A 26,654-nucleotide genomic window follows, 5' to 3' on the forward strand; every position below is an offset into this window, starting at 1 on the left:
CTTATTTTGCAGATACTTGCAGAATGAATGTATGTGATGAGCTTGTTATTTCATACACACGATGAAACATGAATGTCTCCAAAGATCTTTGTCTTCAACAACGACTGAGTACAACTATAGAGGAAAGATTTGTCTCTACTCAAACAGTGAATCTGTGCAGTCCTGCCTGGTTTAACCAGCGTGTGCAGGATCATCAGCACAGTGTGAGAAGAACCAGACATAAAATATTGATAACAAAATAAGCAAATCCTCCTGGGAAGCGGGATCAAGTAACACGACCCCCACGCACAGTCATGGATAAACCACAGACCTTGATGCATACTAATGTCAGCAGGAGACGTCCTGGAGCCTCCAGACGCACCGAGGAGGCCTGGCGCCCAGAGGAAGGAAGTCGTGCTCCCTCCGTGTGCACGTGCACGTGCCCACTGGGGATTTGGCTCCACCTTTACACTTGGCGAGCCGAGTTGATATTCCTTGATAATACTATTAAATAGATGCACATCCCTGGTGGCAGAGGCAGATCCCGGGAACAGTCGCCCTCCAATCGAGAGGAAAGGCAAACAGACTCAGTATCAGAGTGTGTGGAGGTTGCCAACTGAAAATAATAAGCCCTTATCAGTGTTTGTGGAGAGAACACATTAGATCTCATCAGGAGTTCAATTAAACGCCCCGACCACGTGTAAAATAAATATTTGATATCTTAAATTTGAATGACAATGGAGGCCATCTTGCAGGGGGCTGCAGGCAGCTTTGTGCCCCGTGTTTGGTTTGGGACACGACCAGTGTATTTACATAATCTGAATTAAATGTAAATCAAGCTGTTTCATCTCCGTCTCCCTGGATTCGAGGGGTTAAAGCGTGTGCTCAGAATCCCAGCGCCCCCTCAGCAGGGGGACCAGGCTCTTCATTGTTGAGAAATCTGGAGAGCAGGGCCCCGGAGCATCTTCTTCTTTCTACAGCAAACCTCTGCGTTTTTATCATTTATCCCCGATGCGCCCTGAAGGAGAGAGGGCGGCCAGGTTGTATTCATGATACAGTTTGTGCAAATGAGGCTGTTTGGCCTTAATCCTCGACTAATTAAGTGCCAGTCTGTTGAGGCAGGCCCACGAAGAGCCAACGAGTAATACCTGTCGAATTATGGGAACAGCTGGAGCAGCCTGTCTGTCAGCGGATCAGCTCCCCATTATCGTCATTTATCCAGAGGCTAAAACATGGACAATCAACCACTGTGGCTCGTGGGCCATCTTTACTCCTGTCGCCATTCTTCCCCAATTACGGCTGATGGCTCCGTGTGAATGGTTCATGATTTTGTGAAATATGAAAAATCTAGATGTGCTTTTTCACTTCGTAAACACAGCGTGAGGATTTCATGTTCCTCGCCTTGAAAGCTTTTCTTTCAGGCTGCATTAGCCAGAAAACCGAGCCTCTGCTAAACGCCAGGAATCCATTAATGAAAACCTCATGAAATTAACATTAGAATCATTATGGGCTGAATAATGAATAACACAGAGCTGTTTGCCAGAGGGAATTCAATTAATCCAACAATTAAAATGAAAAGGCTGCACATGGAGGTGAAACAGAATAAAAATGATCACTGGTGGTGCCTCTTTTATTTATTTATTGTTTCTCCCTCTTTTGATTCGACTTCAAAGATGCTGAGATCATTCGGTTCCGGCATTCGAGCCAAAACGTGTTGTTGATGTTCACCAACACTGTGACCTACATATTAACATTTACAGTTCTCCCCTCTGTGATCAGCAGCTAATCAAGGATGCCCCAGTTTGGCTCCGTCAGGGAGCGTCTGCGTGTTGGCAGGCAAATATTTGTCTCTGTTAGATGAAAAACACATAAAAGAATCAGAGGAAACTCATTCCTCCCAATTCATAATGTTTTACTTACACTATCGTCTTGAGTTTGACATCGTACAAGTTGAACCGGTGAAGAGTCTACTCTTTTTAGAAAAAGTGTTTTCTGTCATTGACCTGATTCCACGTGTTTAATTAAAATCCTCTGGTATTTGATGCTGTGTTGCCATAAATAGCAGATGCATTCAGTCAGGGAGCTTCCAGGGGAACTGTGGGTTTGGATGTATCGCCACCTGCTGGAAATCCAATACTGGTGCTACTGGATCATGTGGACAAACGTTCGGCTGTGAGTGAAGTGATGTGATTGTTTTGATCCTGTGTTTACCTCCACTCTGTTTGGTGAGAGGAGACATTCAAATTCTGGTGACTTCATCAGCAGCTGCTCAGTGTCAGCTGAGCTCTGTGTTGTGTTTGCTGAGTCCCTGTAAACAATGTATTTTGAATTGTTTGTATTCAATAACAACAACAACAACAAATGAATTGGGTGTTTGATAAGAGACATAACGGAAAAAACACAAAATTGAAAAGATACATAAAGCAATATAAAGTAAAAAAAATGTATTCAAAGATAATTAGATCCAAGATAAAAAAGGAACGACAATTTGATAAAACAGAAGAATACGAATAATAACAATAGATGTAACCATTAAAAAAACTGTTTAGGATGTGAATACGTAATCACAAATTTAATTAAATAAAGACAGTGGCAAATTAAGTCTTGCTATATAAGAACTGAAATGTGGACCCTTATGGTAGCAGTGACTCAGTACTCTGCTTTAACTGTATCTCGAACAGTAACTCATATTGTCTTATATCATCATATCTAAAAAGAAATGGAGTAGATTTACATGAAAATTGTCACGCAAAACACGTTTGTCACAGTAAGGGTGCAGCGCCAGTGTTGGAAAGTAACTAAGTACATTTACTCAAGTATTGAACAATTATGAGTTACTATGTATTTGTACTGTATTTCTGAGGCAATAGTGTACAAATTCACTGCATGTTTTTATTTTACCAGTTATATTTATTAGTTACAAAATACAACATTTATTAACAAAATATTAGATCAATAAATATAGAATATTCAGTAGTAGATAAAGGAGTTAAGACTATTTTCAAAGTCAAAGATGTGAGTTTTTTACTAAAGCCAAAACCAAGAGAATGATGTGTGTAACCCTCGAATCACCATGTTCACCCACTGGGATAGTTTACGTAAGTTAAATGAAGTGGTTGTAAAATGTGAAGTAAAGTATTATTTTTAGAAATGTACAAGTACAATAAGAGTCCTCAGCTCCAGTTATGTGACTGTACTGATATCTTTATCAGATCTTCCACAAGGTGGCAGAATACACCACAAGAAAATATGTTTTCACCAGCGACTTGTTGGCCTCAGTTATCTGTCCACATTGGATTCATGCCAGTTACAGAACATGGTCGTGTTGTAACTACAGTGAAAACATGTGGTGTGGACTTATCCATTACTTACATTAAAAGGATTTTAAACAAATGTTATATCAAAAAACTGTTTAACTTAAATCATTTACATATTTCATTCGATCTATAGTTAAGAGATATGAAATCCACCTGGAGAATTAAAAGGAGCCAAACTGGATTTAAAGAGATATTAAAAGGTTTATTACAACAACTTATCAAGTCAAATTTTTTACAGAACTTTCACAAGTCACAAGAACACTTTCAACACAGTATCACAGCCCGTTTGAGAAGTTAAGCCAAGGTCAATACATAAAAAACAAAACCTAAAGGTTTCATAGCCTTCGAGCCGCAGCTCAAGTTGAAACTTGTTTAAAGATATTTTATCTGACGGAGACATTATCGAACAAACAGTTAAATTCTCGCAGAGAACTGTTATCTCATGCAGATCGCACACAACAGTAGATTTAAATGAACAAACAGACTTTATGAAAACAAGGTGTTAGCTTGTTGTGAAACTACACAGTAGTAAGTCCGTACAGACTAAGAGAAAAGGCAAATTGACTTCACGGTGTAATTTGCTTCGTACGATTATTTCAATGATGAAACTTTCACGATTTATACAAAGCAGTAGTAGTTTCAGTCTAATATAAATGATGTGACTCCAGGTCACATCTGAACGCTTTCATTTATAATAATAATTTAATAAGCCAGGAGCTCTATCCTAAAGTTCAGTAGCCTTTAACCGCTAACAGAGTTATTGTGATAAAACAGAGCTACTGAATCTACCCTATTTAAAAAAGACAAAAGTACACAACACCTTGAAAGATCATGTACAATGTGTCAGTGATGGTATTTACAATGTTTTCTAGAAACGTTGTTGCGATCATGAAAACAGCTAAATGTCCTTAGACACTGAAGCCAGAAACAGTTATAAAGCAAAGACATGATATAAAAGCAGGACATCTCCACTAAGCTGCGACGATCTATATGAGACCTTTGATCTGAGAGGACGGCATCCGACTGGTACTGCAATAAAAAAAGGTAGCGAAGTTGTTACAAAAACGTTAATGGCACTGAATGAACTCAACATCACCATGATTGAGCAATGGAAAAGTACTGCGATCCTACAATCACTGCTTCAGGAACAATCAGACTACAGGTGGAATGTCAATGAAAGAACAAACACTAGCAGCCCACCCGGAGACTCTTTTACAAACAGAGGTGAGCTCCAACATTCAAACTGTACAACGCCACAACAGCTGATCTCACGAAAACAACAAGATCCGCTTCGACCATTTACATCTGTGTAACGTGGCAGCGTTTCAATCTACCTTTAAAAAGCTGCCTGTACCTAAGACAACGTAAACCCCTTAACTCTCTCTAAATGTGCAAAATGGAAAAAGCTAATTATTAAAAAAAGTGACTGTTGTCTACGATATCACAAAGATAGTGCTTATAAAAGACATGGAAAGAAACAAGCAAACGTATCACAAATGAGCCACCACACACTTTGGTAGAGACTCTAAGCATCAACTGATCGACCGCTTCAGGACAATCAAATCAAAAAAACATTGAATTAATAATTAATGTATAACTCGCCCAAATAAAAAAAAAATTCTGATCCATGTGTTTTACATCTTACACCTAAAGTGCCTGAACTTTCGTCTTCATCAACCAGAGAAAACATTTGCACTTTGAAGAAGCATCGCCTACGGAGGACAAAACGGACCAAACAGGAAACAAACCGATCGAGAATAAATTAGAAAACAGAAGTGAAGCGGGGAGAGAATCGTTTTGCTCCGCCGGCCGGAGACAGAAGAGGCGGCAGCTCGAACGCCCTTTTTGGACAATCAGCTCCCTGATGGCTGAGACTGGCGGGTCTCCTCTGTGCTCTGGTTGGACGTGATGGTGCCGGCGCTGGACGGGGCGGAGACGGCCGGGGTCGTGGAGGAGGAGCTGACCCCGTTGGAGGTGCTGACGGAGCTGTGCTGGATGGCCTCGTTCTGGGGGCTGCCGGGGACGGACATCTCCTCGCTGCTCTCGTCTTTGTCAGAAACTGTAGAAAAATTTTAAAAAAACAGAAATTCAGCAACTAAATCACGACAGTGTCTGGATTTTCTTACACCGCTGTTTCCCCGCTGTTCTTAATTAACGGCGTTTAACTGGTATGATCCAGAGCGGCTCTGGAAAGCGCCGTCATGTGGGCCCTAATCACAGGTAGAAGAGCCGTTTGCGTGTGGTGTACACAAACCGTTCCATTAATCCCCATAATGCTACTTGTGCACCCCTTCCCTTTAATTAAAGCTCCTATGTCAATTTAAAGCCACATCATATGGGTGCGTTCCATTCGGGGGCGTGTGGCCGTGTTTCCATCCCTAACCGCGTTCTCATTTGTTTTTTGTTACCTTGCCAACTGCTGCAGCGACAGATGATTACAGCACCTGATTTTAACGATGCTCACACTGGAGAGTCGGGGAGACTTGGAGTTGAAATGCCACCAGCTGTTCGGCAGTTGCATTGAATTAATTGGATCCGGATGGAAAAAAGAGAGGGGGGGGGGGGGGAGGGAAAAGAAAAACGAGAGATTCTCCTCTCATGCTCGGTTTCATAAAAGGAATAAGGAGCACTATGATAATTAATATTGCTAATGATAGGAAGTCACTTGGTGTGGCACTTTGTAATTAATGACTGGGACTCGTATTTGAGTTTGTAAAATACCGATTCGGTAACAAGAAGAAGCAATTAAAGAACGGTCCGCGTGTCTTTACATTAGAAGCTTCACGTGCGCTCTCCACTGCACTCTGACCGTGTGATTTAGTGCAAGTGAATGTCAAAGCGCTATGAACTACCACGCTGCTTTACTACGCAGAAGGTCAACCTCGGAATAAATCAGTTCGGTGGTTTAGTTCCATGTTCAAGTGAGCATTATCACTCCTAACGACATTAAGGGCTGGCCGGTGAGAACACTCAGAGACCCTGGTTCCCCGGGCAGACGGCGCCTCGCTCTGCTCTCCTGATTCCTGAAGTGGGCACCGCGGAAAAGCAGATGGACGGCTCGGCCTGCCAGCTCGAAGCATGTCCTGGCTTGTTTGCGGGGCAGTCTGGGTAATTTCCTCCCTTCTGCCAGGGCTCCGCCTGGTCAGGACGATGAAGGGTATCACCGGGTCTGGAGGCCAGTGTAACTCTCAGAAAAACTGAGAGCTTGATGAGGCCTTTATATGAGTGAGAGCCATGGATCAGTCACAGTTAAATAATGTGTTTGACTAATTAGAGAGACCGATTATTTCAGTGATTCCCAGCCAGGGGGCGCTGTGCCCCAGGAGGGCACTGATACAGTTGACAGGGGGGAAAGAGTGTGGAGTAGTTCCAGTCCTTATTTCATCTACAATAAAATATATCAGGGGCGGAACTCATATGGAGGCTAGAGTCCTCCTGCAGCAGTGGTGGACTCTGTTCCAACCACGTCCCCACATGTACTACTGTAATTAAAGGCAAAGTTAAATTTAATTAAATTTAAAATTAAAGTAGAAAAAAAATACAAGTAAAATCAGTGTCGTAACAGTGATGAACCGTTGCCTCTCATTCACTTCTGTGCGAGTGAGGAGGCTTACTGTGGTGAGGCAAATAGCTGTGTGGCTTCTCGTGGAGTTTGATACACAAAGTGTTGCCATTTCAAAGCTGATCAAACTGACATCAACAACACGAACACTGCAATGTCTAGAGTCAATAGAGTTTGACATGAATGGCTCTCGCTTAGAAGGGTTGTGAGGAATCAACAGAAAAAATAATATAAATGTAATGTCCTTGATGGAGGTAACACGTGTTTGGGTTGTAAAGCGGATCAAATTGACTTCAACATCGACAGTTAAATTGTAACGTTGATAGTTTCAAATCTATTTTTGCATAATCAATAGTGTTAAATAACATTCAGTTAAAAATCTATTGCAAGAAGCACATTTGAAACATCATGGAGGTCGATCCGGGGGTATATGATCTCATTTGATTGGACAGTGGTTGACCTCATAGAAAGAGTTATTGTTTTAGTCACATTAGTCGGCTTTCCTTCCGTCTAAAATCTTCCCACCTGTCATTGTGAACCAGTCTGATGAACTGGCCGATTTTCAATAAGGTTCTTCAATTTTTTTCGAACTGCATAAAAAAGTGCCCCAAATATCATCCTTCACAAAAGGTCTAGAAACGCGTCCTCCGCAGGAACACGTGGGAACGATGACCCGATTCATCTGCACTTCCTGCTAAAAAAAAAATCCCGACGACACTAAATGGGACCCTGGCTCCGACGGACCACTCCAGCCTGGAAAACCATCAGTCCCATAATGTGTGACGTGTGTCAGTGCAACGGTTGGCAATAAGGGATGCATAATGAACAGCCTAGCTCGGTGGACGTCCTCCCGAGGACATTCCGCAGTCCTGTCGAGCTCTCTGCTTTAATGGACTTATTTCAGAGGCAATCATTGTCAATACAAGTCAGCGGAGGTGTTTAGAGCACGAGCGGGGAAAGTGGCTGGCTGGTGCAATGGCTCTCGCCGCGTACAGGCTCATCCGTGGGGGAAGGTGAGTTATGAGCGGGGGATCGAGTTGACAGAACCACGGTGTCGGGAAACGAAGAAATATAGGTGATATAATTCTAAATGAGAGCCCGTACAGTACAGGCTGACAATAGGAATTTAAATAAAGAGGCAGTAATGGGCAGAAACCTCTCGTATATTCAGGTATTCATAAAGAAGATGGTGGTGTGCGAGCTGAAGACGCTTAACATTATATTTTTAATACCGTATTAAATAAAGACATTCATTTTCATCCACAGGGGATATTTAGCTTGATCTGACAAATGGTTATTTTGGTGTCACATGAACAAACAATTACTTTCTTGCGGTTACCACCTGAGGCCTCATGAAATATCTCTGACGCTGCCTCCAGTCAGAATTTGTCTAAAACAGCACAGCCTATAAATATCTGAACTTCTTCAAACTTTTTTCTGTTAAAAATAAAGGGGGGGGGGGGGGATTTAATACGACAATAGCTCTTTCCACTGGGCCATAAGTAAGACGTGTCCTTCTAGTGGTTAGCTGGAGCTCATTTCAGGAGCATTTCACTGGAAGCCTCGGGCTGAGAATAATGGAGCATTACTCACTGTGATAGCCAGATTTCTTCTGCATGGCGGTTACAGGGCAATCTTTATGAGCCAGGAGAAGCTGCTTCAGCTGAGCCACTTCGTTTCTCAGCAGGGTGACTTCGTTCTGCGGGAGAGAGGAGACACACGGCGGCTCTGAATAAAACGGTCACTACAGCGTGTCGGACGGAGACGTGAAGACAAACAGATGATGTGAGCTCATAGTTCAAACAGTCAGACTTCAGCTCCTTTTTGTGGGAATCAAAATATGACTTTGAACCTTTTGTTTGAGTTGGACCTGTGCTTGATATCGATCTTTGGCAGTTACCGATATCCAATCCCAACATATCAGTTGATACATCTACTAATTATATACAGTAAACACACTGGTTAGTAAAGTTTTTACCAAGTGGAATATGTAACAAACAATGTGTCAGTGCCTCTCTGGTGGACAAACTATTCTACAAAGTCACTATTTCACGTTCGCACACACCACACACATGCTCTCGCCCAAGGGTACAGGCGAGGGGGTGTGCAGGGTTCTTACGGTAGCAGACATTTATGCTAAAGCCATGCCATGTTAGTGACGCCGTTTCGAGTTGAATTTGAACACTTGATGACACCACAGGAGCAGCATGGAGACATTTACTGTTTTTCTTTGTTAGAAAAGCTGTTTATCCCCGAAACTCAAAGGGTTTGTGGACTGAAGCACTTCATCCACCCCTCCATCAGCATAGTGGTGAGTAGATAATGAGTGAATTTTCATGTTTGGTGAAATCACAGCGACCTTGACCTTTGAACACCAAATTAGCTCAGCTGGCAAAAATGTAAGAAATTCCCGCTCACCATTCCCAAGATGTCTCATTCACAAAATAGGACATACAGACAACTTGAAAACATAATGTACGCCAGTGTGAAGGCATAATTAATTAAAAAAAAAATATCATAGTGTGTATACTGTAAATGCTTAGTACAGTAAATAGCAAATCACAGCGTGAATATAGCTCTGTGTCATCTATAGATGAATCGCTGTATGTTCTAACTAATGCAAGTTATTAATTGGATCACAGGGTGAAATACTTGAGACCTTTGTACAGTTAGAACACATGACCACTTCATTACTGCACATTAAACCCGTATTTAGTCCCACAAGGAAGAGCAAACACAGGGAGGCAACAGCACAGTGAAGGAATTCAGAATAAAGTATGATGTACTTCTTCATTTATGTTTTTCCTACACAATAATTATGGGCCTTCACTGCAGACCGACCGAGCACATTTGTCAGAGCTGAGCTGTTCGGATTGTCACTGCAACTTTGTAGATGCTGCAGAGATTTACACAGTCGTGTCGTTACGGCTCCCAGGGGAACAGAGGATTTCTGCATGTCGTAAAAACGGAGCCACATTACGCTGAAGGTGACTTTAACTGGATTTAGAGCGGCCAGGGGCCTGCGCAACACCCAATGGCAGATTTAGGCTCCTTCGCTCCTCCTTAAAAGGACGATAGGCAGCTTAACCTATTAGTCTAAAAGCAGCCAATTCATTTGATTCCATCTGTTTAGTCTTGCTGGTGTTGGCAGCGCTGAGTTATTGTAAGGCAGATTTAAAACACAGCTGGAAGAAGCGTATGGACCACATGAAGCCAACGCCATATTCACAGTGCTTTTGCCACAGACTGCTGCCATTTACAGCCAATCTAAACACAGGCGTTCCTTCCAACTCCCTGTGCAACTGACCCGAGAGAAGCCCACACAATAGACTCGTACACAGAATCTTGTTTCGGTGGTTGAACGTGAAAAAAACAGGACATTCTGCTATACAGCTTAGCCGTGAGAATAGTGTTCGGTTGACTTACAAAACAAAACAATATCATCTAACCGTAAGATGAAGTCAAAAACCGTGACAGTAACCTTGCCGTCAACGCTCCAGCTACAGTCACATCACACTGACGTTGACAGAGAATGTACATCCTGGCTACGTTGGACTTTTGTGAGTTTCACTTGTTTCTAACTTTGTGTATTAATCAAAATTGAGCAAATGGGCCTCGGGTAACGCTGGGAGCCCTGTGAGCTGCCTGGTCTGACACCTCATTAAAAAGCCAGTTAAGGATGATGTTAAAATAATTGTGCATCATTAGAGGCAGTTTCACTGATCAGCTGGGCCGTGTCAGCGTGTTCCTTTTTTACAAAAACGGCACCGCTGATTAATGCCTTCGTATAAAGCAGCCCTTTTACTCTCCGCCACATGTTGTTCTCCTCTTTGTAGTTAACAGCGATGATCTTACTGTTCAGAGCCCCGTTCACTCACCCATCCTTCCTCTTTCTTCTACCTATATTTATGTTAATTCTCAGCTGGTGCACCCATGACAAGTGGTGATAACTTGTTTTGTGAACCAGATATTGACAAAAACAGCATTTTTTTCCCTGTGCCGTCTGTCCCCTCCTCCACCTCTCACATCTTACTCGGCTTTCATAGAAAAATGAGACAGTGAGCAAATAAACACCACATCTCATTTAATTGTCTGGAACACCGATGTGCTGCACCCCCGGCTCACACTTATCAACAGAGACAGCAGCTACATGAACTGTTTCGAACTTGTCAGCATCAGATCCTAATTGCTTCCAGCTAAATGAAGGTTCAAAAAGACACCTTTCCCTAGGAGATTTTTGAGGCCATTCGGTAAACTGCTGAGACAGAAGCGAAGACACGCTTGTGTGCAGCTGACATCTGGAGGATACATCTTTATTGACAGGGACATATCGATGTAAAGGGCTCACACACTGCTGCTGTCACATGACAGCTCTTCTTAATCAGCTTTAATGACTTCATCACCACAGAAGGGAAAAGTCTGTGTACACATGCTTGTGCCGGCAGCAGATGATGATAAACAGACGTGGGCGTGCGTACATAGAGAAAGTGACACTTTCTGAGCAGCTGTGTTTACATGCAGCGAGTGAGGGTCAGAAGTAAAAGGCACCTGTAGTTGTCCGTTCACGGAGTTCATGTCATCTGCTTTCCTCTCCAGAGACTGGACCCACACCTTCCTCTTCTGCCTGCAGCGAGTAGCCGCAGCCCTGTTACGCTCCAGGAACTTGCGCCGCTTCTCGTCAGGGTCTTCGCTTGTGGTTCTGCGCCGCCGCCCCCCTGTGATCGGAGGGTTTTGCGCAGGGGGAACCGGGGAAGCCTGCACAAAAAACAGGAATATTCACACAGAAGAGCTACGATCAAAACAAAATTTTAAAAAAACACCACATCTGTTGTGCTTACAAAAGGCTCTAATGCAGTCAGTATTATGTTATTCTGCATGTACACTCATCCACAAATAAAGACACAAATAAATTTCTTGCTCCTCTGGGACACTGGTGCAACTCTGTCATGAGAAGAGTCTGATCCGTGTGTACTGCAGTAGTGAACACTTACAGGTGTCTCTGTGGTGGAGGTGGCCGGCTGCTGAAGAGAGGGAGGGGAGGGTTCCTCGATAGTGGGCTGGTGGGGAACAGGAGTTAGGACCACGATTGCTGTGGTTGGAGCTGGAGCTGGAGACGGAGCTGGAGACGGAGCTGGAGAAGGGGGAGCAGCAGGGTGGTTGACAGCGCTGCTCTGGACTTCACCACCATCTCCATTGGTTACCTGAGGAAGATGCTGGCTCAATGTGGGTTTCAGCTTCTTGGGAGAGAATTCAAGCACAGGGGGAACAAATGTTAAACCGTTCCTGCAAAGAATTAGTTCATACAAGAAAAACACTTCAGTCAATTATATGAGGACAGTAAATATGAGGACCATTTTTGTTGTTTTATCATTCAATATATTTTTAAAAAATTAGACTATACAAGGTAAGACTTTTGAAGTTGAAAATCAAATGGTATTTCCAAGGCACTGTAGTCTTGCAAAAACCGTGACAGCTTATTAATAATTCCTTGGAACATATTTAACAAATACATTTTTTTAATCCTAGAAGAGAATGTTTGTTATCCATCTTTTTTATTATTTCATTACTATTGTTTTAAAGCTCTAATACTTTTAAGGATTTTAGCATTATTTTATTCCCTGATGTTATTTGCCTCAGTCCTGACATTTTTTAATCGTGTTTCCATTTCCCTGAGAGAAATAAATCCACAGGATGCGATTATAGCACAGATCTCCTGAGTGGTCCTCTGCAAGATATTCAACTGTTAACGAGACCAACGGAAAACTAAAGTGTACATTTGAGAATTCAGACCTGAGCCACTGAATGATAAAAAGTGAGAAAAGTGTGGGATTTATCTGAAGAAAAAACATGAAATAAAAGAAGTGCTTAGTGTCTTTTTCAGACGAAATTTTAAACATTTCTCAAATGCTTAAAAAAAGACTTGCTTGAAGATGTTAAGGGACGAAGTTCCAAAAGATGAATAACACCACCAGACCGAGTCTTTAGCACTATGTGAACCAATTTTAATGAAACTACTGAGCTCAAAGCAGTGAAAAGGAAGAGAGCTGTATCACTGTTGACTATATTAACAAGGACGGGTTTAAGAATATATAAAATATCCTCCTTCTACAACTACATATGGATTCTCCTCAAAATTAAGGTTATAAAATAAGATTCCACAATAAAAATGTATGAAATAAGTCAATAAAGAAAGTAAGCCAAGAGGAAACAGCGAAGAACGTTAAAAAGCAGAAAGTAAGAAAATCAACAAGGTGGCTAATGCCAACATGTGTCATACTCAAAAGGTGTGTGGTGTCCATGATACATAACACATCTATCAAAAACCTTTTCTTTTTCTCAACTTTGAGTGAATGTGACACACACATACACAGAAACTGTTTCTCTGCAGATTGGTCTCCATGATTCAAAGGCCAATTCCTCCAGCATCAAGCACTGAGCAAACAAGGTGAAAGTGAATGAGCCTTTCGGAGCAATAACAAAGTGAGAGGGAATACATTTACATGAGAAAACAGAGGAGCACATTATTCTAACAACTACCTTTGCCAGAGCAATCTATCTACCAAATTAGTTTATAGTGTAATACCCTTCCAGAAGCTCTTCTGGCAGAAACAAGATATTATTCTCTTGGAATGGCCCATAGAACGAGAGAAAAGCCAGTCAGATTCATATTTCATCTCTGCCATGGAAACCTCATCAGTGTAATAACCCTCCATCTCATGGGTGTTATTCAACCATCTGCTACTATATTACTTATCTTTATTTTGCAACTAATTAACAGCATAATCTTCTAAATTCAGCAAGTTAATTATCATTATTGTGGTCTTTGCAGCATCATCAGTCCTTGTAAAGTGCCGTCTCCACGCCCCCTGAGAGCCAGGTGGGGGCGGGGGAGCGGGCAGGTTGAGCAGGGGCCTGTTTTCTTGACGCGGGCTCATTAGGTGTTTGCTGATGAGCTCAGTGCGGTGGGAGGTGCTGGGAGTAAGGGGGGGGGGGGGTGCAGGTCAGGCAGGATTCTGCTGAACAAAAGGTTCCATGCAGGGTGAGGCCGACTTAATGTGCCTCGCTGAGCGTGTGCCAGGATGCCCCCAGCTGGCGCTCGCTGGTAGCCCCCCTCCAGTTGGCCCCGATGACGGCGTGCTGAGCACAACGCTGTCTCCGCGTTTGTCTTCTCCGTTACCCCATGATCCTCGACAACCCCCACCTCCCACTCCCTTCCCTCCTTCTTGCCAGTCAGAATCAATCCACACACACACACACACACACACACACACACACACACACACACACACACACACACACACACACACACACACACACACACACACACACACACACACACACACACACACACACACACACACACACACACACACACACACACACACACACACACACACACACACACACACACACACACACACACACACACACACACACACCTCATCACCATGGTTTATCTGTTAATTTCCACAGACAGACCATGCTGGGAACACTTACAGGTTCTGTGATCCGTGTTTCATCACATTGCCACTGATCTACCTCACAACACTTCATATCCCCGCCCTTCAACTACCATGTTTTATGTAGGAGGACTTCTAGAGCTTACAGGACTGCTGTGACGTCTTCTCCCCAAACAGAAATAGTTCTTTTATTTTGTTTTTTAACAGCTGAATTATTCTATCAAGATGTTTGTTTATAATTAATATGTAATTATTTTCTTAATCACTTAAAGACTGTGTCGTCAGGTAATTGCGATAAATGCCTCGGAGTCGAGCAAACCTGTGTTGTCGGGTCACATATGCCCGAAGATATTTAGTTAATTATCATGCACGACAAAGATGAGAGGTAACTTTCACACATGGTTTTACTGATATTGTTTTTGATACTTCAATTCTTGTTAATGTTAATGTCATGTAAATTGTGAAACAAAATTATGTCAGACTATTATTTTAAAAATTACAATTATTATTATCATTTGTGAAGCTGTGACCACAAGATGTCCGGCTTTTGATGTATAAACCAAAACAAAGATTTAATTATTGAAATCTTTACTGTTATGAAAGGGGGGGTAGTAAATAAAAATCAAACATACTGCTTACACACTGCTTACCAAAGCTTCCTCTAGCGCCCTCATCAGGTCAAAGACGGCAACTATGTCTCTGTAGTCGAGCTCTCTCATTACTTTGGTTGTTATTCTCGCTCTCAGAAGAGAAATAACAGACTCCAACACAGAAATAATATTTGATGTAAAGGAAGAGATAATAAATACCAGCTTTACCTCTGATTGGGCGGGCTGAGGCTGTGGTTGTTGTTGTGCCTGTGGCGAGGGAGGTCCTGGGATCCCGGGGACGTTAGGCACTATGGTGACAGGTCTGACAAGCTGACGGCAGAGACACAGACACAGATCAGCACAGAGAAAATTAGTCTACGGCAGTAAAAAAGGCAGGCGGCACAACACAAACACACAACGCTGCGGCAGGCTCTCATAGTTTCCTCATATCTCAGCCTCATTAGGTCGGATGGCCTGTTATTTTGTGGAGGCAGCGCCACTTGGAGATGCAGTGTGCACGCTAATGAACCTCCGCCTGTCTGCGTGAGAGCATATGGACGGGGAAACTGAAGAGAGGATGGAGAGACATGAGTCGGAAGGGCAGAGCCAGGCTCCCCTCACAGTAAGACAATAAGAGAGAGGGAGGTGGGGAAGGCTGGTGAGGGAGAGAAAGAAGAAGGGGGGAGGAGATGATCGAGGGGAAAGGGAGGCCCACTGGTGGCCCATGTTCTCCATTTACTTTTGCACTACTTTGCTTGTCAACAGCTTTCTCAATCCCCACAGACTGAGAAGATATAGGTTCTTTCCCCGCTGTGCCGCTATCAGGAGATAATCATCCGTTGCTCAGTGTTCCACACAGATAATCAGGACTACAGTGTACAACAAGACACGCTTCCACATGAGGGAGTTCAAAAAACACCAGCAGGACTTCCATTTACAATATGTTCCCGATATGAGATGCAGTTATGATTGGTTTGCTAAACACATTAGTAGCATCATCTATCTGCTCTGCCAGAAATTAAGAGAGCTAATTCTAATTGTACAAGGACAAATAGTAGTGAAGTATCCTGGAAGGGAGCCTGCTGTGCCTCAGCCAACTCCTGTGTCTCTTGTCACTGTGATGCAGTTGTACTCCAAAGTCCATTATTTCACTCAACCTCTATTGCTTCAAGTGACTGCCAAATCTGAGGTGCCAACGTTGTAAAGAGTCCCTTTGTCCAAGAAGTGCAAAAGAGATTTTTAATATAACGCCAGCAGCTTAAGTTTATTTTGAATGTTACATGTGGAGGACTGCAAAACTGCTGATGTTTATACTTTTCTGTGCACATCAAATTCAAAACGTGGGTCAAAAGCTTTTATTCCCATGGAAGGGATTTGTATTTTTATGTTAAATCTCCAAGATGCACAAACAAGCAAACTGGTGCCCAGCAAAGCATGTTATTTGACACAGTCCAGTGAGTTTGTTGGTCTACACAATGGACTCCAGCAGTAAGATACAAAACAAATATTTAAGTTCATTAGTTTGTTCCTTTTAGTGCCTAGAAAACCAAACACTCCCCACAAGATGCATTTAGTAACTATGTTGCGATATGATCAAAAGGTAAAGAACGTGACTAAATGGATGTTGAGGTGAGACTTTTTCAAAATTTCACAGCTGGATAAAATCCAGTTTTTAACACATAGGAAATCACAACATTAACACAGTATGAACTCACCGGGATTGTAGTTGGAATATGTACACTTGAGCTTGTAATAGTCGCAGGTATAGCAACTGGCATGGTCTGGCCGTTAGGCAGCTGTAAGAGCACAGGGAAGGTGCCCGACACTGGGCTGGAGGAGAGAAGAGACAACTTTGTGATAAAAAACACACAAAACAGAATCTGTCACAAATTTAAGAAGAACGTGGCTAATGATTAACAAACTCAAATAAAATCATATTCAAGCAACAACTGATGGGAGTAAAATGAACCCAAAACCCAAATCAAACCAGACTTTAAGTAAATACACTAAATTCATCAAAAGAACATGTTTTACTGCCACAAAAGATCCAACAAATAACATCACTTCTGCTCATATATGGACTCTGCTGAAAATTTGCTGAGATTTTCGCAATCATATCTGGATTAACTTCTTTTAGATCACAATGAATCTTTAAACTCTGACAACAGTTTTTAAATTCAATCTGTGATTTTACCACCAGAATAGTAGACAAAAAGGAAAATCTCTTTTGTCATAACATAGCATAACAATTAACAGGAATATTAGGGATCATTCAAGAGCAAAAGTAACAGCAAAATACAATAAGTGTGATCATGATGATTATCAGGGGAAAACGTCCATATTTGAGCAACGCTGATGTTATTGGAAATCTGCCTAATGAGGTCTGCAAATGAAAAAACAAGCACATGCTTCATGAAATATGAGCTCACCAAGACAAAACTGCACAAAAATCATTTAAAAAACAAAAAGGATGAATTCTTTAAAAACTACGATTCTTAAAAAAGAAATTGACATGGCAAGTTACTTACACTATGGGTCTATTAGTGGATGGGACTTGGGTAATAACAGAGCTAGCTGTTGGCGATGGGAGAGCTTGCTGTATTACAACACTAGCCTCTGAGGTTGCTAGAAGTACATTGGGGACTTGGAGGGAGGCAGGATGGACTATAGTGGAGGTTGGCAGTGAGGTTGGCCGCAAAGATAAGTCCTGAAAACATCATACAACACCTTAGCTGCAGGAAGTGTTTCACCAAAACCAGATGATGATGCTGATATTAAACTTTTTCCTCAACAAACAATATCAAATTTAAAATCAAATCAACCTAATATCTCCAATTATAAATAATCTTTTGTGCAGCATTGTTAGTATTTCTTCTGTGTTTAGACTAGAGATGTCCCGATACCATTTCCTCCCTCACATAACCAATCCTGATGCCAAGGTTAAACATTTTGGAGAGAAAAATACACACATACATCTTACATGTCCATTTTACTTATGGGACCTTCTAGCGTGAAATATTGTCACATTTTTGACATTCTAGCTCTGGAGAAAAAGTGTTTGGGGTAAAATCTGCAGTTTGATCTGGGTAAAACGAATACACTCTAAAGTAGTGGTATCAAATCAGAACATGGATTGCATTCTTGTTGATGCCCAATGATACATTTTTTGCAGAACCTTGGGCGTGTCCGATGCTGGTATCGGTATCTGAACATCTCTAGTTTACACAACAGTGTTAGTCATAACATTATTTAAGTCAAGTCCAATTAAAATGACCAGAACACCTATCAGAAGAATATTCATACCAGGAGATCTGCTGATTCCAGAGTAAATAACTAATCACAGAAGCAGGAGAATATCCTTCATGAACAGTCGGGGTAACTTACCCGTGTACCAGTTTATTTTAAACTTTACCTTGTCATCACTTGTTGTGGACTCAGGGTGAGGCAAAAGATGCGCCTCCATAGGTGTGGGTTGCCCAGTTTTGTTGCGTATGATGGGCGTCGCAAGAGGTGACAAATCCAGTGGTAACTAAAGAAAAGAAGAAGAAGACGTCAGTAATGGACGATTGATGGAAATTATAGAACAAATAGGTGTCAGGTCATCTGCTGCCAGGTTTAATGAGAAGAACCTTTTTAATGTCATCTTCAGCCGCTTTTTTGAAGTCGTGGTCAAACGGACTTGCGAGTTCATTGAAGAGCCCGACCTCCTCGCAGTTCTTCAGAAAGCGGGTAGGTGTAGGGGTTTGATCTGCGGTGGAGGACAACCTTCAGTGCACTGGGCAAAAGTATCAATTATACCAAAATATATCGAGTTCAAGAACATTTACCAGCAATGATGGCATTGTCGGTCCTCGCTGGACCGAACTTCAGGGTCATCTCGTGTTTGTGTTTGTGGACAGCCAAGTGGTCTTCATTTGTAAATCTCTGCATGAGGTCAGAGAAGAAAACAGATGGGATGATTATGATGTACATGAATAAGGTCTGGAGAACAAAACAGTTTTGGTTAAAGTTAGAAAAAGTACATATTATGGATAATTGACAATACATGTTGAGAACATGCAACAAGAACAGAGAAGAAAACCAGGTTATTACATCTACATGTATACTAACACATTTACAACTATATCTGTTGATTTGATCAGTGTGGGGCAAGTTATTGAGAATTCGAAATGAGTTACTACTTCCCTCTTTCAAAAGTAACAGTGTAAAACACAATTATTTATTCAGGAAGGTCTACCTCAATTAATCGTATTACACAAAGCTACATTATGTTAGTGATGCTGAGCCTGGGACACAGAGTGGGAAAGGACTTCTGTCAAATTTGAGGCTTCAATGGGTCTTCAAATTAAGGACAAAGACAATGATACTGCAAAATGAAATTTCAAACTGATCCTAAGACTTTAACAGTTATACAGTTCAACAAGGAACAAAGTTGGATAGAGAAGAGTGTGACATTTAACAAAAGGTATGTGGCTCTGCGGTATGACCTTAGCAATTAGGCCACAGGACATCCCAACTTGTGCATGGTTTTAAATTAAATGTGTATTCATCCATTACCATGAACTCAGTAATAAACATTGTGTTTGTAAGTGCTCTGATATGAGACCTGATTGGTGTCAGCCTCTCTGCACACAACACCATGATGCTGCCGTGTGTGTCATGTGCAGGAACCTTGAGAGTCAACAAGACCTTTGACCCCACCCATGTGAATCAGGTGCACAGAGAGCAATGTGAAATAGTGGCAGAGTTTGTGTTACCGGTTATAACTTACCTGTCCACAGCCAGGAGCAGTGCACTGGAAAGGTTTATCATCACTCATATTAAAAGGGATTCGTGTTGTGTCACCCTGGAATCAAACAGGACAGACTGGAGATAAACATCAAACCTACAGATGCGCGATGCAGACAGATTCACAAATGAGAACGTGGAGGCTTCAATGTGTCAAGTAAACGTTGCGGCTTATTGATAAAATGAATGTCAGCAGATTGCAGATCTGGGATAAGACAGCGTGGAGGTGACAGGTCGGAGGTTCTGGACAAAGCGTGTCGATGAAGGGCGGCTGCTCCAGTTGTTTACATTAGAAAGACACGCAGAGCTCTCCCTCCATTCATTCTACTACAAACACGCGATTAAATAACGACACGCTGAGCCACACGTGTTGTAAACATGACGAGAAAACACCGCACACATCAGCCCCGTAAGGTGTGTAAAACAGAAGGGGGGGGGGGGGCGTTTGTTCCAGCCTCGTCCATGCAATAGCCCGAGCCCCCGCGTTAACATACAACCGTCGCCATGTTTGGAGCTGAATCTCTCGGCAAACACGGGACATGTCAGCGGGTTTTCCCGGGCCTTCGTCTTGTACCGGAGCTCGGGTATCGAACAGTGACACCGACATAGTGTTTAACAGCATCTTTTCGACAGGACGCAATGTTTGTGTGGTCACTTACCCTCAGCCACTACGCTTCCAAATCCCACGACCGAGCCAAAGTATCGCGAGAGCAGCTCGGGTACTTCCGTAAACGTCACACGAATGGCTCATTAGCATAGACTTTTTTCTGGTTTGAATGTTCCCCCTTTTTTCTTTTCTCTCCTTTATATGAACGTTATAAAAAATGGGTTTATGTTTTTCCTTATTAATTAACTACACGACTATATATATAAATGCACTGCTGATACTATTTTTTGTGTTGAGCACTATCTGCAGTTGTTAAATTAGGCGGTTAATATAAGGCATATTCACTGTACTATATTTCCATTGTTTATATGCATATTTTTATACATTTGTTTTGTATTTTTATACTCATTAGCAAAAACATGTAATAGAAAATGTTACTCATTTCAACATGGTAACCATACAGAGCTATTATCTTTTTTAATTAATTTACTCTATAAAATACTGAAAGTTCCTCAATTCCCTGTGTCATCTATAGATCTTAAACATTGTGTAAGAAAACCTTACCTGGAAACAGCAATGTTATACTTTGATTAATGACCTGAAACAATAATCTATTACTGAAACTGACATTTAAAATCGATTGACGCAACAGTTTTAGTCACAATAAGTTCAGTCCAATCGGCCTTAATTACGATTTTCAGTTTTTGGAACAACCTACAAAGGACTTTCATTCGTTACATTCAAAAAAGTCAGAACCCATTGTTTAACTTAATTAAATTGTCTAGATTTATTCAATGCCATTTACAAAAGCAAGCAATCACTTGCTGCCTAATTACATTACTATTTAACTTCATCTGAACCATAAGTCATTAAGCTGGACCCTAAAAAGCTTGCATGTGATGCTGTGAGAAAAACAAGGCTGATGTCACAGAGCTGCTTCACAGAAAAGATGACATTCAGAAAAGCCGACCGCTCTCTGCTCTGAGATTCCACACATAAAAGTTACTGCCATCTTTTAAATAGTCAAATACATGTATTTTAATCACGTAATTTCTTACATTCGTACAATACACGTTTTGCTTATTTCGAAAGTGTCTGAAAGACTTGAAAATGTACATTTCCATGACACCAACACGGGACAATTTTGGTAGCCACAATAAAATATGTAGTCACATCTGTAATGAGCGTGTCACATGACAGGAGATTCTTTTTACATTGCAAACAGGATAAGGAAAGCGACCATCAAACAGAACAGTCCCATAGCTTCAGACAGGGCAAATCCCAGGATGGCATATGAGAACAGCTGCTGCTTCAGAGATGGGTTCCTAAGAGAGAACAAGAACAAAACTGTCAGTGCATCTAGGAAAAAGATTCTTATTGATACAAGTGAATATTTCAAGCATATTTTCAGGTTATGTGACAAAAGCACAAAACAAACCTAGCGTAGCCGATGATGAGACTACCGAACACTGTCCCAATACCAGCACCGGATCCGGCTACTCCCACTGTGGCAGCTCCAGCTCCGATGAACTTGGCAGCGGTGTCAATGTCCCTGCTGACAGCGCTGGTCTGGAAGCCCCTCAGTATGACCTGGGTGAGGGGGCTCTGCTGCATCAGAGCGACATTGCTCTGGAGCAAGAGAAGGCAAAAAGTGTTAACTGTCAGTTTTACTGATTAGTTAAAGGTTTAGTGTTTAGAATTTAGTGACATCTAGTGGCGAAGTTGCAGCTGAATATTTCCAAACATGACAGAACCTGTGGCAGCCTTCAGTTGTCATAGAAACTCAAAAAGGTGTTTAGTTTGTCCAGTTTCGGCTACTTTAAAAAAACATGGCGGCTTCCGTAGAGAGAACCACTCCTGATATAAATATAAAGTATTTAAATATAAAGAGGTCATTCTTGAGTAAAGGAAACACTTCGAACAATTTAGATGGAACACACAAGTGAAAACAGCTCTAGGATTATTTTATATTCAGTTTCTGGTAGCTGATCCCTCTCACTTAAATCTTACAAACTGGACCTTTAAGAACATTTGCTGAGCACCAAAACTGACATAAGTTGCTTCTTTATTTCAAAAGAAGTGTGGCTGTTATAAATAAAATGTGTAATTAGACATGGGTTCAGGTCAGGGCCAGTGACGCTAGCTGGGCCATTTACTTTACTTTCTACACTGCAAGAGCCTTTAATCTGGGGAAAAAAATCAAGTCAAGCTCAGGTCTGAGACAGACACAAACAACTGTGCCTTGTCTTGGAGAGAAAATTGCAGCACGAGCTGGTCTACATTTCAAATGTCATATTGCAGGTCTAAGCATTTGGCATTATATTTGATTTTGTTATCAAGCATAAAACAATTCAATAATAAAAAATAAAAAACAGTTATAAATAACCAAGAATCTGACACAATGTTTGCAAAATCACTCTACAGAAAGCCCCCTGCATGCCCTCTTACCTCTGATTTGATCTCAGGCCTGGACAGCACAGAGGCAGAGAGGGGTCTGTAAAGAGCCCGGGAACCAGCACGGACCTGCAGCAAGGACACAAGCATTTAAATAAACAAAAAACAGTACAGGTCCAGTTACCCAGCATGAGCACAAACTCTACCTGACGTGAAACACATAGTCGGTACTATTCTCAAACAGACGGCAGTTGGGAGGCCCCTTGAAAGTCACTTTGTCAGTCACAGTGTCATTCCTCTCAGTGACAGTGTGACCTGTGGCATTTGGAGGTTTGTGGTACAGTTTGTACCGACAGCCTCTTGTGGTTAGTTTAGTGACATGCTGGTGTAAGGTGAAGGAAGACTACAACAGAGCAAACGTATTTGCCACCTGACATATTGTGGTTGTCAGTAGTTAGCGAGGTGGAGCTAACAGAAACTGAAAAGTGACCTTGGAGAAACACCAGGCAGCGTCACTTTGCAGAGTGTAAAATGCAGAATAGAGGAGCTGATGGTTTGTGCATCAGTAGCTCAGAGGTGTCTACAGGTTTCCAGGTGGATTCAGTTCTTTTCTAAGCTAACACAGGCTAATAATGACCTTAGCTGACGGCCATCATTGAATATGGCCGCTGGAAGCTACAGAACAGACACTGGGGCAGTTTCGTTAAGATAATAAACGTGCATTGTCTTTGTGAATAGCAAAGCTACGATGTCACCGTGTTTAATATCAGTGTCTTCCGGTGCATTAGCATTAGCAGGTTAGCATGCCGGCCTCCTCTGCAGATACCCTTGCCACTGAGCTGCAGTCAAGTTCAAGCGGAGGCCCGGCGGCTCTGAGCGGCGACACCGCGGAGACACACCGGGGAGACAACTCACCAGCGCCGGCGTGGAGACGAACTTTGCACAGGCGTACATTTTCTACGTGTGTTGGTGGGGGTGGTCGTTGGATCCGGTTCGGCTCGAATGCTGACGTGAATCCCGGGTCTCTGTGCGGAGGGAAGAACCGGAGAGGAACTGTAAGGTCAAACAGGCGAATAAAGGCTCCGCGGAGCAAATACACACAACAACATGCACATCCACGTTCGCCCTGCACCGCCCGCTCACATGTGCGCTGCGATGGCCGCTCTGGTGGGAGGATGAAGACGGATTTGTTAGAGAAGTGAGTCTCATTCAATCTCCCATCACACACTTACCGATGCAGAGGTCGTTCCACAGCGGAAGAATGCGCCTGCGCGGTGTGACGTGAGCACAGGCCCGGATGTGTGACAGCAGGAGAGGTCGAAAACTTTATTGAACAAGAGCACTGCGACAATGTTCATTCACAAAACCCAGCCGGACTTGTGTGGATACAAACCCGAATTCTGATTAGAGATACAGTTATTGACACAATGTGTGAGTCTTGATCTGTGATGTCAATACAGATCTTTAAATCAAGTTTCAAGTTGTAATCGTCGTGTGCAGTTAACTCGGTCAACAAAGAAAGGGGTTGGACAAGAAGAAGGGCAATTGTTAAATTCAAATTGAATTAAAAGCAAGGTAAAAACTTATTACTATTTAAAAAAAGTCTGATAAAAAACTAATACTATAAACATTAAGAGGTGCTGGAACTTTAAATGTGTGGAGTGTGTGTGAATAGTTATTGCACATGTATAGTAAGTATCAGTTCACATTTCCAAAATCTCATGAACACAATTACAGACACAACTGTGACAAATCTAAACAGAAATAATACAAGACTTACAAAAAACAAAGTTTTAAAATCTCCAGGAAGTATGGCAAACTCCAGTTTGAGGGCAGGATTGGTATTGAATATTTTCTCTAGTGTCCTTGCAGCTGCTGTTGTTCAGAGTTAACTTGAGAGCTATGAGTTCCAGCCTCAGCTAGATCCAGAGAAGTTCAAGTACCTATTTGTAATCTAAAACGGGAATGTAGTATTTATGTGTTTGAGGAAAGTGTATAAAAATATAAATAAACATTTCCATTTGATGGAACAGAGGATCTATAAAAAGTATTGTGTTCAGGTCAACATCAACATGTTTCTGCTGAAACATTCTGATTCTCTATCAGTGTGCAATCAGATTTTTTCCCCAATTTAAGGGGAATTTTAAGGGCTCATTTGGTTTCTCTAAAGCCGCATTCAGCTTAACAAGTAACTACATCCAAACACTGAGTTCAAAGAAAGAATATATAATTCTTGATATTTTAAATCTTTCGGAATGAATTACTACAGCTCATGTGACATCAATAAGATCGGTCAACTCAACATAAATCCATTTGCTCTCCTTTCACAAACCATAAATTGTAAATTAAAAATATATCGGTTAAATCATATCTAGTTTTTAAGACATTAAAACTGGTTTAATTTATAAACTCATTCTTAAATATTGGGTCACAGCAACTGTAGACTTTTCCTCAACTGAGGGAATGAAAGTCTTTTCCAAGGCTGAACATTTTTCACTGTGGGTCAGATGAAACCAGGAAATGAGAGTTTAGATGAAATTAGTGTTATCCTCAACCTGATTCTGAAGCACACGTTTCCCTTTCCTGCACGTTGGACTGTACACTGACAGTCAGGAGCACAGTTTTCACTGAAATCCATCAAAACCTGTGTCAAAGAATTCACCCAGATATAGGGTATAGGTTCCTCATTTGAGTATATTCTGAATTGCAGTCTGACACGAGTGATGTGATGTGTGTGAACGCTACTTTTCAACACGAGGATCACACCGGACCATATGATTTTGTCTTCATCCTGTTGTTGCAGGCACAGTAGAGGTAGAATTCAGTTCTAGTATTTCAGCTTATCTTTAGCTCCCTGACGTGTTCACTACTCTCACCTGTTGTGGTGTTAATTTAAGGAGCCGCCCAGAGGGACCGATGGCTCAGGGCCCTGCCTGTGCATCTCGCAGGCTGATGGTGGAGCTGTAGGCTACCGACGCTGGGCGGATTTGTCGTTGTGATGAATGACTCCATGGCAGCTGGTCTGTGATGGAAAGGTAATGAGCACGGGGGAGTCTGCCTCTGCTGGCTTTGAGGGAGGAACGTCCCAGTGGCTCCTCAGGTATGATCTTTTCAGTTTTACAGCGCACATGAAGCCACCGATTCCTGACCTCCTGAGCACTGAGTAGAAACAGTCAGTAGATCATACATGTACCCGAAATACTGAGAGAGACAAAGAAGGATCTGATGCATTAACAAAAGCCCAGAACAGCTGGCTGAATACTGCACTCTATTCTGCTCTATTTACTTTTACATTTACTATTTGCTCTGTGCTATTCTGCTTCTATTTTACTCTTTTGTAATTTATCCTAGTCCAAATTTATCTATTTGACTCTACTCTGTTTCATTCCATTCTACTCACCACTATTCTGTGCTGCTGTTTGCTGTGCCTCTCTGCTCAAACTCCCCCAGTCTGTTTTATATTATTCTGTTCTATTTGTCTTTTCTGATCTGTACTATTCAGTTTTTATTTAGTCTATTCTTATTCAGTTTTGCTTTATTCTATTCCTCTCTCCTTTTTTTTTTACAGATTCCACTCTTGGCTGCTCTGTTTTCTTAACCGTTTCTTGAAAACTCTATTCCACACTATTCTGTTCTGCTAGTATCTATTCTTCTTCCTCTCTCCTCACTTGTTCCCTCCTCATATTCTATTCTTGATTATTTTCTGTTATTATTGTATTTTTTCTAGTTGTATTCTGGTTTGCAACAGAATATAAAATGTAAATGTTGTGTTCTATTCTCCTCTGTTCCTTTCTATTCTCTTTTTATTCTATACAAAATATCACAGTATTTCTATATTCATGTTAAAAATATCTAAATACAATAAAAATATGATCTGTTCATTGCACCATCAAATGTCGTGTCAGGCCTAAGCTTAAGACTGTGGAGCTTGAACGTGACCTGTACAATTCAAGAACC

The 26,654-nt window shown here is 41.8% G+C and overlaps 2 protein-coding genes across 7 annotated transcripts; both read right to left on the bottom strand.

The window, feature by feature from the left end:
* Positions 1-3,473: 3,473 nt before the first annotated feature.
* On the bottom strand, positions 3,474-20,396 carry atf2 (activating transcription factor 2). 5 transcript variants are annotated; one of them, XM_062402785.1, is made up of 12 exons: positions 20,356-20,396; positions 19,680-19,754; positions 18,736-18,832; positions 18,538-18,656; positions 18,321-18,437; positions 17,437-17,615; positions 16,624-16,738; positions 15,137-15,238; positions 11,850-12,095; positions 11,407-11,613; positions 8,452-8,557; positions 3,474-5,355 (listed from the first exon to the last, which is right to left on the bottom strand). In XM_062402785.1, the coding sequence occupies exons 2-12, from the start codon at positions 19,725-19,727 to the stop codon at positions 5,150-5,152; spliced, it is 1,542 nt and encodes a 513-aa protein (XP_062258769.1). In that variant the 5' UTR covers positions 19,728-19,754; positions 20,356-20,396; the 3' UTR covers positions 3,474-5,149. The 5 variants fall into 5 exon arrangements, 4 of the variants coding, with proteins under 4 accessions (XP_062258769.1, XP_062258770.1, XP_062258771.1 ...); XM_062402786.1 differs by lacking the exon at positions 20,356-20,396 and having other exon boundaries at positions 11,850-12,092; positions 19,680-20,339; XM_062402787.1 differs by lacking the exons at positions 17,437-17,615; positions 19,680-19,754; positions 20,356-20,396 and having other exon boundaries at positions 18,736-18,830.
* A 920-nt stretch (positions 20,397-21,316) lies between these two features.
* Positions 21,317-24,076, bottom strand: atp5mc3a (ATP synthase membrane subunit c locus 3a). 2 transcript variants are annotated; one of them, XM_062402805.1, is made up of 5 exons: positions 23,930-24,076; positions 23,613-23,722; positions 22,752-22,826; positions 21,742-21,932; positions 21,317-21,628 (listed from the first exon to the last, which is right to left on the bottom strand). In XM_062402805.1, the coding sequence occupies exons 2-5, from the start codon at positions 23,649-23,651 to the stop codon at positions 21,514-21,516; spliced, it is 420 nt and encodes a 139-aa protein (XP_062258789.1). In that variant the 5' UTR covers positions 23,652-23,722; positions 23,930-24,076; the 3' UTR covers positions 21,317-21,513. The 2 variants fall into 2 exon arrangements, with proteins under 2 accessions (XP_062258789.1, XP_062258790.1); XM_062402806.1 differs by having other exon boundaries at positions 23,841-23,970.
* Positions 24,077-26,654: the final 2,578 nt, after the last annotated feature.

This window comes from Platichthys flesus, chromosome 13 (assembly GCF_949316205.1).
Source record: "Platichthys flesus chromosome 13, fPlaFle2.1, whole genome shotgun sequence".
Taxonomy (NCBI): Eukaryota; Metazoa; Chordata; class Actinopteri; order Pleuronectiformes; family Pleuronectidae; genus Platichthys; species Platichthys flesus.